This window comes from Myotis lucifugus, unplaced genomic scaffold, assembly GCF_000147115.1.
Source record: "Myotis lucifugus unplaced genomic scaffold, Myoluc2.0 scaffold_20, whole genome shotgun sequence".
Taxonomy (NCBI): domain Eukaryota; kingdom Metazoa; phylum Chordata; class Mammalia; order Chiroptera; family Vespertilionidae; genus Myotis; species Myotis lucifugus.
The window spans coordinates 10,035,896-10,048,537 of NW_005871068.1; the positions used below are offsets into that span (position 1 = coordinate 10,035,896).

At 36.3% G+C, this 12,642-nt stretch overlaps 1 protein-coding gene across 1 annotated transcript in view; it reads right to left on the reverse strand.

Moving 5' to 3' along the window:
• DMD (dystrophin) overlaps nt 1-12,642 on the reverse strand; it is a 2,279,750-nt gene that overhangs the window by 1,550,677 nt on the left and 716,431 nt on the right. The window contains exons 10-11 of the mRNA XM_023751347.1: nt 5,434-5,622; nt 4,337-4,518 (exon numbers count right to left, since the gene is read on the reverse strand). Of these exons, the coding sequence (XP_023607115.1) occupies nt 4,337-4,518; nt 5,434-5,622 (371 nt within the window). The remainder of the gene's footprint in view (nt 1-4,336; nt 4,519-5,433; nt 5,623-12,642) is intronic.

The window sequence follows — 12,642 nt, forward strand, 5'->3', positions numbered from 1 at the left end:
TAGTTGAAGAGACTCTCCTCAGCCAGCCTTCCCGTGGTTCTGTGTTGATGTCCGCTCCGACTTTTAGTTGTATTTTTGAAGTGGTTGTTCGAGGCAGCAAACTCCGGTGTTTACCTATGCCGCCATCTTCCCCCTCAATATATTTCAAGCACATCTCATATCGCAGCTCTCTATTTCTCCATGATATAATTCCCCATTCATGCTGGCCTTTTGGTTACTCTAACAAGCCAAATGGTCCATATTTTGGGTTCTTTGAATTGGCTGTTCCCCCTGTCTGAAATATACTTCTTCCTGATCTACAAATGTTGGCTCCTTCTTATCACTGAAATTTCAAATTAAATGGTACCATCTCAGAAATAACATTCCTGAATCACAAAAGTTAAAAAGTAGCCCCTCAAATACTCTCTTGCACAATACCTTTTAAGTTCTTCAGAAAACTTATTCCTATCTAGCATTGTTTTTATGTTATTTTTTATAGTGTGTATGTGAGTAGATATATAATGTTATATGTAGTATTATATATAGTGATATATAAAGATATATATCACAAGGAATATATATCAAATATAATTGAGTTATTGTTGCCAAATATGTTGGCAGATAATACTTATAATTGTCAAGTGTAAATACTCAAAGAGTTTAGTTATAAGCTTATCTGTATATCCAACCAATTTATTTTACTTTTGTTATAAGATAGCAACTTAAGAGCTCTAACATGGCTTTGGTTATATTTCCTACAACTAGACAAAGCTTAATTATTATTCCTCTCATCACTAAGTCTACATTTAGGCAGGGATGCTGGCTTCTGACTAGGTATATCCACACCCTATCTTTGGAAGAGAGAGATGAGAAGTGTGGACTAATCCATTTTTCTTTACTAGCAATTTATTAGGCCTTCCTACTCCAAAGTAATCATACGTTTGGAAACAACAGGTTATGCTCCAAATTGAGGCTGATGAACATGACCATGATAATAAAAACTGAATAGGTAATTTATCAAAGTATTAAATAAAACCTAGAATTATTAATTTTAAAATACTGAAAAAATCATATTGTCATAATCAGCTTTTTGTTTCCTCTAAATAAATCTAACAAGAATCAAGTCCAGCACAGTTTTCTTAATGGCTTATCTCATTTAGAGTTTAATAGTTTTTATGCATGAATGCAAAGTTAGTAAAAGCGCTATAAAATACTGTTATTTATAAGCTCACAAGAGATTTCTCAATGTGCTTTGCTTAAATAATACTGTGTGTGTTTCAACTAATTGTCCAGAAAAGATTATGGGCTACAAGTGGCTCCATATTCATGTCTCATTTTTATTTATTTATTTTTAAACATATTGATTTCAGAGAGGAAAAGAGAGGGAGAGAGAGATAGAAAAATCAATGATGAGAGAAAATTATCAATTGGCTGCCTCCTGCATGCCACACACTTGAGATCGAGCCGGCAACCTGGGCATATGCCCTGACTGGGAATTGAACCATGACCTCCTGGTTCATAGGTCGATATTCAACTACTGGGCCACACGGCTAGGCTGTATCTCATTTTTAAAACTCTAGGTTTTATCAAAAGCTATGCCAGCTAAAAGGCTGCCCTTGCCCTCTAGACAATCATTCAAAAACAAAAAACACACAAAAACAGCTTAAACACTAACCAAAGCCTCTAAATCTTCCCTAGGAAGAAACAGTTTTTGTATGTCAATCCTAACTAAGTAATGATATTACCATTTTAGGTATGTTGTATATGTTGTGTCTACTCTCACAGTTCACCTTTTCTTGCAATTCAGTCTCCAATTGGAATTAATTAATTGACTAGTATGAATAATTAATGCCGCATTGTTAGCCCTATTGAAAAAAAAAAAAGGAGTGAGGAACAAGGGCGGGTACTTAGCCTGCAGAAGAAGGTGGGAAAATAGAATGCACAGAGAAGACAGTGGTGCCACTGTGGGAAAGGCAGGAAAGGAGGAGGGCGAATTTTAGACTTTCAAATTTTGTCTGAGTTTGCTTGAAGTTGCATAGATCAGTGCAAACGGAAGTGTAAACTGAAGAATATTGGCATATGACCACAAGCAGGCGGCTCTATATTTTATGATTTATGATGATAAGTGGGCAGAGTAAATTACTTGACCCTTGGGTATCGGGGGATGCGGTGCAAACTCAATAGTTATAATATGGTTACTATAACCCTCACCTCAAGTTTTAATTGCAATCATTCAAATGATCACAGCAGGGGAAAATGTCAATATGCACAGACTAGTAACTCTTGGTTTGGAATACCAGTATTTGTGAAAATTCTAGCTTATCTATGTCTCCCTTATTCTTTCAAAATATATGAGCTCAAAAATGTATATTCTCCCTCCCTATTGTCAGACTATAATTTAGTACTGGAATTGTAATCCTGCCAGCATATCTAATGAGTTTCTTTAGTCCTGTTTTAAAGCTTTTAATCTTTATAAATAATAGCTAAGTAAACTTAAGGCGCTTGGACAATTTCTTTAGCTTAATGTATTCAAATCCACAGTTGGCACTTCATTTCTTTTCATTTAAAAATAAATCTATCTTGTCTTGATAGGCTCTACATGAATACACACACCTAACAATGTAAATCAGAGAACACATCGAGAATAATGGAATCTACTTGTTACCTTTATAAGAGACATGCCATTTTCAGAAATGTCTCCAAGTCAACATATTCTATTTTTTTTTAATCTTCACCTGAGGATATTTTTCCATTGATTTTTAGAGAGAGTGGAATAGAGAAGGAAAGAGAGAAACATTGATGTGAGAGAAACACATGGATCAGTTGCCTCCTGCACAAGCCTCAACCAGGGTCCAGGCCAGGAAGAAGCCTGCAACCGAGGTATGTGCCCTTGACCAGAATCGAACCTGGGACCATTTGGTGTTCAGGCTGACGCTCTATCCACTGAACCAAACTGGCTAGGGCTCCAAGTCAACATAACCTACCCTATATAATAAAAACCTAATATTCTAAGTGTCCAACCATTCATTTGACCTTTTGACTAGTTGCTATGACATGCACTGACCACCAAGGGGCAGATGCTCCAACCAGTAGGTTAGCTTGCTGCTGGGGTCTGGCTGATCAGGACTGGGCAAGATGAGCCGGACATGCACTGGAGCCAACCTCCCGTAGTCCCTCCCTGGCCTCTAAAATATTTATTCTAATTAATTTCCTTTTGATGTGCATGAATCCATGCACCAGAACTCTAGTTCTTAAAATATTTCAGAACCATACAGTACTTGAATAAGAATTTCCAAACACAGATAAACTTTTTTCAATAAGATTTCCATAAACATATGAAAAACTATTTAATACTTTTATTGATTTTAGAGAGAGAGGAAGGGAGAGGGAAAGAGAGATAGACACATCGATGAGAGAGAAGCATTAATATTGATCAGCTGCCTCCTGCATATCCCCCTACTTGGGATTGAGCCTACAACCTAGGCATGTGCTCTGACCGGGAATCAAACCAACGACTTCTTGGTGCATGCATGGGTGGATGCTCAACCACTGAGCAACACCATCTGGGCTCTATTTAATATTTTTGAGGGCTTTTCCTTCTGAAGAGAAGTTTCCTATCAACTGTACCTAATAGGTGGTTCTATGTACAGGCACACTTCATTTTATGGTGCTTCACTTTATTGTGCATCACAGATCTAGCTTTTTTTTATAAACTGAAGGCAAGACCCACAGACCCTCCACCAAAAAATTTACAAGTGGCTTCATTGCTATACTCACTTTATCTCAGTGGTCTGGAACCAAGCCTGCAATATCTGAGGATGCCTGAAGATGGTTTCCTGTGTATACTCCTATGCTTTCAATAGTTACATTCTAATTTTTGGAGACAACTTGGAAAATATTAACTATGAGAACAATTTGGCAACTTTTTAAACATAGTTCTGTAGAAACTAGTCCTTCTATCCAACATCTCCACTTCCATTACAGAAGTGAAAATGTAAATTGAAAATCCACCCAAAATGTCCCCTAAGGAAGAACTCTGCATGCTTCAGGAACAAACTGAGACTCATGACATAAACAAGAAACTTCATCAAGCCCAGCTGGCCTGGCTCAGTGTTTGAGTGGCAATCCATGAACCAGGAGGTCAGGGTTAGATTCCCGGTCAGGGCACATGCCTGGGTTGTGGTTTGATCCCCAGTGTGGGGAGTGCAGGAGGCAGCCAATCAATGATTCTCTTCTCACCATTGATGTTTCTATCCCTCTCTCCCTCTCCCTTCCTCTCTCTGAAATCAATAACAACATATAAAAACTAATAGCAACACTCCAAACATGCTGTTTTTTAGAAATCAGAAACACTTACTTGCTTTGCTTTTCCATGCTAGCTACCCTGAGGCATTCCCATCTTGAATTCAGGAGATTCATTTGTTCTTGTACTTCAGTTTCTTCATCCTCTGATAATGTCCCTGTCCGAAGCAGCTGACTTCCCAATTGGAGGACATTACCAACCCGTCCCTGATGGGACGTCAAGTCCATCATGTACCCCTGACAAGGAAAGAGGTTGACAGCAGTGATTATCACTTTAGGTAAATCATTATGGTTTTGATTTCTTTTCTAAATGTGCAGCCCTTTTAAAATATATTCCCAGTAAAAGCATTTTAATTTTTATTCAAGGACACCCAATATTGTTTTTAACATGACTAAAGAAAATAATTAGCTTAGGTCACCAGAAGCAAACCCTGAGATTATGGTTTGTATGCAAGTGATTTATTAAGGAAGAGTTCCCAGAGGAGGCCTGCTGAAGAAGCAGGAAATAGGACAGGGAAGGAGAGGCAGGCCAGTAAGTATGTCAACTCAGGAAATGTTTCCTACTCTGGGCAGTGATACCACCCCGGTACTCTGGAGTGTAAGTTATAGCTCAACATTGTCTTGTCCCAAGAGAAGGGAACTGGACTTGCATATTACTGTGTGAGTCATTGCAAAATCAGATCTCAGCACCTTCAAGTGTTGTTTTCCAAGTCAGATTTTGAAATGCTGGCTGTTGGAATCCCAAGAACATGAACATTTATTTTTTGCATCCCAAAATAAAAACTAAATTACCAAAGAAAGGATATGATTGTCTATCCACTTACACCTGAAACCAATCCTATATAATAAAAGCGTAATATGCTAAGTGTCCGACCTTTCGGTTGACCGCTCAACCAGTCACTATGATGCGCACTGACCACCAGGGGGCAGACGCTCCAACCAGTAGGTTAGCTTGCTGCCGGGGTCCCGTTGAGGGATCCCAGCAGTGCATGAATTCAAACACCGGGCCTCTAGTACAAAATAAAATTGAAGGAAAAAGTAAACAAATCTAAATTCCAAAAATACCAGGATCTTATACAGTGATTGAGATAAAGAGACTTGTCATTATGATAAATCATGTGCTTTGTATCATAAATCAATGTTTTGTTTTACCTCATGAGTATGAAATTGTTCTTTCACTTCCTCTACATCTTTAGAAATCTCTCCTTGTGCTTTTAATGTGTCCTCAGCTGAAAGAAGCCACGAGAGTACTTCCTCTAGAGCTGTTTGGTAACTGTCCAGGTTTACTTCCGTCCCCATCAATGAACCACCAAATGACTTGTCTTCAGGAGCTTCCAAATGCTGAACGATAAAATAAATTGAGTGTTATACAATTAGTATTTTTGCAGACTGTTCCAGTACATTAAATGGTAAAATGAATGAAATATTTAAAATGCTAGAAATGTCCACATGCATTATCAGATACATGAACGGAAGACACACACAATAGCGAGCCTGTATTTTAACAGCCTCACAGATATACAAGCAGATTTTCAAATGCTACCCAAAATCCACTTGGAACTAATATTTTATTAAAGTTCTTCTGGATTACTATAAAGAATGGATTAGTATATCATTTCTTCATTTTATATTTGAAATGCTATTAATTTTCATCCATAGGTCACTTTTTTCAGTTCATATTTTTTCCTTTTTTTATTGATTAAAGTATTACATATGTGTCCATATCCCCCCATTGCCCCCCACCCACTCCCGTACATGCCCTCACCCCCCTGCTGTCTCTGTCCATTGGTTATGCTTATATGCATGCATACAAGCCTTTTGGTTGATCCCTCCCCCTTACTCCACCCTCCCCTACCTTCCCTCTGAGGTTTGAGCATCTGATCGATGCTTCTCTGTCTCTGGATCTGTTTTTGTTCATCCGTTTATGTTGTTCATTATAATCCGCAAGTGAGTGAGATCTCAGTTCATATTTTAAATCAGTGGTTCCCAACCTTCCTAATGCCGCGACCCTTTAATACAGTTCCTCATGTTGTGGTGACCCCCAACCATAAAATTATTTTCGTTGCTACTTCATAACTGTAATTTTGCTACTGTTATGAATCGTAATATAAATATCTGATATGCAGGATGTCTTTTCATTGTTCTCGACCCATAGGTTGAGAACCGCTGTTTTAAATACTTTACATATACATTATTGGTATTACATTTATATACTTTTGCAATGGCATTTAAAAAAAATCTGTTCCCCAAAATTGAAAGGTAATGAAATATTTCTGAAAATTTACAGAGCAGAAGACTTAACAGTATGATAACAAGTGGGAGGAGAGGGGTAAAACTGAAAAAGAAATACCTCATTTACACATTTGAAATTTCTAACAGTATAATGACTTCTAGGAATTAAGCTTTTATTTCCTGAAGGCCTTGGTTTAAATAGCAAGATTTTACCTTAGGGGAAATAAAATATAAAGTACTTGCTTCCGAATTGAGCTAGCAGGAAGTTAAGTGAGATTCTCAACAGTTGTCTTGAAATTTTTTGCTGGGATCCTAAAGCTGAAAACAATAGGTACAAAGTATCCATATTTCTAACAAGAAAACCCAGGCCACCAAAGAAGGAATTCCTGAAAGATGACCACAGAACTGGCTCTATAACCCTTAATCCACTACCTAGATCAAAGGCTCATAAGAAGAAGCAAGGAGATTAGAGAATTCTGGTGAGAAAATATTCCTCTGGAGTGCTATGCATGTCCACACCTCCCACTTCACACAAGTAATGGAGAAATCAAGAGAATTACCTATACATAATAGGGTAGTTGCCAGAATAAAATATTGACCTCTAAATCTAGCTGTGTGTTGGAGAGGTTCAGAAGTGATGGGACCAGTACTACCAAGTGACAGGAGAGACCCCCTTGGGATAACCTTAGGGTAATTATCAATGTGCCTGAATGTTTGGGTTGCTTGGCTTCAAAAATCCTGAGAAGGACCACATTCAAGAGGGTTTCCTGCTGAGGTAAGAAACATAGGCAAAGTATTGACATAGAAGTAAAACAAAAATATTGGAGAAATAGTTCATGAATAATCTTTTGTATACTCCAAATATAGCAAGCCAGCCTTGGGCCCTAAAAGCAGGGTTTTGCAAAGGAAACAAAAGGCAGTGTAGAACAAACAGAAGCTGCTTGGGGGATTTAAGAATCTTGACTAGAGAAAACCCATCCTTTTTTTTTATAAAGGTTCTCTCCTGGCATGTCTACCTTGAATTTCCAGTTCTCCTCAATGCTGGGCCTTACCCTACTGAGCTGCCAGGACTAACTTAATTGTGTTCTTCTGATAAATGTGCCAATCAATTTTGAAAATTTTATATTATAAATTTATCCAACTATTAAGTCCTTTAAGATGGCAAAACATAGTGGGATTTGGTTTGATATTTTCATCAAATGACGTGTTCTCTATCTGTTTCTAGGGAAGTGCCAAAAATACATCATACTGATAAGTCCAACTCACCCAACTCTAATATTTCAAAAAAGCATAAGTGCCCCAGAGGGTTATTTGCAAAGACCCTCTCATGGTCAAGACAATTTCTGAAGGTCTTAAGGGTTATAATAAGTTCAGTGGTATATATCCCTTCTACCCATTCCTATATACTATTCTAAACACTATTAATAAAAATATCAAAGTAAGCATTAAGAGGGGAAAAGTCACAAAAAGGCAGCCTGAGAGATATGTGCAGATGGGACCAGCTTCATGATTGTGCAACCTGAACAGCTCCACAGTACCCAAGTCTCAGAAGGACCCCATGCTTGTTTTATCTGCTTCTTGACATGGCCAACTTAAAATTCTGAACAGTTTGGTCTTTGAACTTGGGTTTTATAAGGAAAGTCCATAAGCAGAGGAGACAACTGCAATATGTGTGTATTCCCCATTTGCATAATTTTATGTCCCATGAGCACAGAATTCTGGTGGACCCACAATAGGTGAGAAGTGAGTGCAACTCAAGCAAGTACAAGGTAAGTGTGTTGTATCGGTGACTGAGTGAGTGAGGGCACTAACAGCCCCAAGAAGCCATGCTTTATATTTGAAACAGAACTTGCTTCAAAGCCAGAAAGAAGGCAATTCTAGGAAAACACAATCAACCAAGAAACCCTATCATATCCTTGCTCACCCATATTTCTTTCTCATATTAGCCAACCATTTATGCTAAAACTGATAACATGAAAAGAAAAGAGAAAAAAAGGGCAACCCAGACTTCCTTTTCCTTTCAATCTTTCCTTACTCATCAATAAGCTGAAGGTAAAGAATATTGGTAGAATGTACACCTACCAAGAAGTGAAATAGCAACAGCTGAGTTGATTGCATGTTATTTCCATGTTAAGACTGAAATACATAGCTCAAGCTACAAATATAAGTTATATGATAACAATGATTCTGCATGAATTAAATGCTCATGAGTTTGTATTGACAACTGCAACTGCACAATATAACAATGAGCAATAAAAGCCATGCTAATACTTTAAATTTTTTATTCAGTATGAACAAATAAAAATCTCCATGAAAAGTCGAGAGACCATGAAATAAAGAAAACAGCTTTATATTTTAGTAATTTGAACAGCACTTTCCTTCCTGCTGTTTGAACAAGGAGCTCTGAGTTTCATTTCTCACTAAGGCACAGAAATTATGCAGCCAGTCCTCTGTGTAGGTAGAAAAAAAGTACGATCCAATCTTGGAAATTTGTTTTCTCTGGGTTACATGTGAGAGTTTATAGGAGTTTTATTATGCTCAGTAGATAGAATGGAATTGCAAAACCCAAGGCTATGGAAGGAAACAGTCAGTGTTTGAGTTTTTACTCAGACCTGAAGTCTTGTCACCCTGGGAAAGTTGCTTAGCCCTATCATAAGCCTTAGTTTCCTCATTCATAAAATGGGAGCAATAATATTTCTCTAATAAGATTGTGGAAAGAATTAAAGTGTTCGGCAGAATGCCTGACCATGTGTAAGACCCAAATAAAGTATGTTAAGCTGTAATTATTATTAGACTCTCATAGACATAAGAACCATTTTGAAGCACAATCTGCCCCAAGGTTACTGTCTTTAGTCACTGTCCAAATTTCAAGAGCCAGATAATTACTGTAGAAAAAAAAGACCCACAACAATTCTAAGAGCAAACATCAATTAAATGTAACCATTCTGAAATTTCAACCTCAACCTAGCTGCTATTTAAAAGTTCTAAAAAAAATCATTAACATGCTTGAGTTTAGATAATCTTCTCCAAGTGATAAATTATAAACAACACTATTATCAAGGAGCACAACACTATATTTCACCATTGTACAATCTAGATTTAAAAAGTAAATGCTTTATGATTTACTGATATTTACAGAGGCTTGAACTTTTGGAGAAAATCTTAAAAGGCAAAGCTCTATACTCAAGGACATGATGTCTAGTACTCATAAATTCTGAATCTAAATGTTTTGTCTGATGATATTCATAAAACAAAATCTTTACAAAGACAGCTATATTAAAGTTAAATTTAAACATGAATAAGCTCTGTAAAATTACATATATAATTCAATTAATCATTATTTACATACATAAATTTAACTACAAATACATATGATTATGGTCAAAATTGTCAACTGGGCTCTGAGTAATTCTTTGTCTAGACCAGCGGTTCTCAACCTGTGGGTCGCGAACCCTTTGGGGGTCGAACGACCCTTTCACAGGGGTCGCCTAAGACCATCGGAAAACAGATATATAATTATATACAGTGGGGCCTTGACTTAGGAGCTTAAATCATTCCGTGACAGAGCTCGTAACTCAAATTACTCGTACGTCAAATCTTAAAGTGAACGAGTGAGACACATGATGCTGGGCTGATATTGTGGTGTTCACTGTGAAGTTTGCTGCGCCAACTAGCGGTGGGGTATCTGAAGCTGGCTCATAACCCGAATTTTAGCTCGCAACTCAAAGCAAAAAATCGGCCGAGAGATGGCTCGTATCTCGAAAAACTCGTTAGTCGGGACACTGGTAAGTCAAGGCCCCACTGTATTGTTTTTGTGATTAATCACTATGCTTTAATTATGTTCCATTTGTAACAATGAAAATACACCCTGCATCTCAGATATTTACATTATGATTCATAACAGTAGCAAAATTATAGTTATGAAGCAGCAACGAAAATAATTTTATGGTTGGGGGTCACCACAACATGAGGAACTGTATTAAAGGGTCGCGGCATTAGGAAGGTTGAGAACCACTGGTCTAGACCATTGTTTTTCAAATTGTAAGACATGATCCATAAATGATTCATGAAATCATTTCAGTAGGTCATGACCAGAAGTATCCCAGTTAAAATTAAATAGAGTATGTGCCTATGTATACTGATGGATGGTAACTAGACTTATTGTGGTGATAATTTTACAGTGTATACAAATAACAAATAATTATCTTATACACCTGAAATTAATATATTATATGTCAATTTTACCTCAATTTAAAAAAGGAAATCAAAGTCAGGATTCAAATCCATGCCTAATGACCATAAGCCTATGCTCTTGTCAGTACACCTCATACCATCTCCAGAATACCCAAATGTTTATGTTGAAGAAGTCAGATTTTCATATCCTGCTGAAGGTAGGAATTATGTCAGAAAAACTTATTGTAAAAAAGAAATCAACAATGTACATGTTAAAATAACTAACTAAATTAAATAGAGAAAAATATCAATTTTGTCATGTATATTAAGGATTAGTATTTTTGTGAATTTTTGTTTCAGATATGCATAGATATACACATAATTATGTATATGTTCTGGGTCAAGATGAAAAATTGTTTTTGTACTTCATTATACAAAATAGGAAATGGTTCTGGGATTTCAGTGCCAGTAAACCCATGAAAGAATAAATTTTCTTGAATTCTACATTTTTTTACATTTTCAAATGATTTTTGTACATTTTTAAATCATTGTACATTTTCAACGATTTTTTAAAAATTCATCTTTAACAGATAATTTAAAAACAAAGATATATAGAGAAGCTTATGCTTTTGGTTACAGCCCCCCAAAATATGTTTTCATTGACATAGTACTTCATATTTCACCTAAGCTTGAGGCATATGAACTAGCATCAAAGGAAATTTGGAGAAGCCAGTATCATCAATTGGAACTAATTTTTTTTCTATGCTTTGATCTTATTTTAATTTCTGTCTTTATCACAGTAGTTTATATATTTCTGTAGTACACTGGCCAAATAATGATTCAGGTAAGCATAAAAATGTATGGACAAAACAATCCTGGTTGTTTTCAAAATTAAGAGCACTAACATTTATTCAACATTATCCACATACTTCAGAGGCTTAATTACTGCCCTTCTGCAGAAGAATTAGTAGTTATTTTCACCTATGTTCCTGAAGATGTAGCAGATGCAAAAGGCAAAGTAAGTGTAGAGAGGGCAAAGTAAAATAACTGGGGAAAACAAATGAGTGTATGTGTTAGTCCTGCAATGCCCAGTACAAATGTCTGGAAACTCATCTCTAGTGATAGAAACTGTCATAAAAAATATAGAGCGATACCATTGACACTATTCCATGCATAAATATGTCTTAAAGCCCAGTTCACTAAATATCCAATCTTGGGTAAGTTATTTAACCTGTCCGCATCTCAGTTTCCCCATCTATAAAACAAAAAAATAAATAAAAATATGTCTCCAAAGGACTGTTGAAAAGATCATTTAAACTGATGCATATAAAGTGTTAATAAGCACATTCTAGTTTCCAAGAAATGCTCTGCAATGCCTGTATTTAGGGACCAATGCTCATTGAAATGGTTAATGATTTTTATGAGGAAACACAGTTGAATGAGCTGTGTGTATTTTTAGAAGCATGATTTTGGCAATTCAAACTGAGATAAGTCATCAAATGGTTACAAACATAGGTAGTGAAACCAGCAAACCACAAAGCTCTTAGAAAAATAGCTGGGACATTTCCAGAGGGCACGATCTGTCACTGAGTAGTTTTATATTTCTTTTGAAACTGATCTTTTTTGGCAACTTCCCCAAATTCAACCTTAAAATGTGATATAAGTTTTAACCTGGATAAAGAAAGTTTTGTTCTTGAATGTATAAATGCTTCAAGAACATTTGAGAATTTTATTACTTAGTTCCTTTAGATGTGTCATACTCATAATTTATTTAAAATAGAGTCTAAGTTAATGCATGGCTGGTGAATTTTTGGTATAGCTATAATATTTTTATCCTTCAGTATATCCAACTATATAAGATGGGTCCATTTAAAGAAAGCTAAAAGGAAATGTTAATAAGATGATCATATCCATTTCGACAGTTCAATTGATCAAATGTGCCTTTTTTAAGTGTAT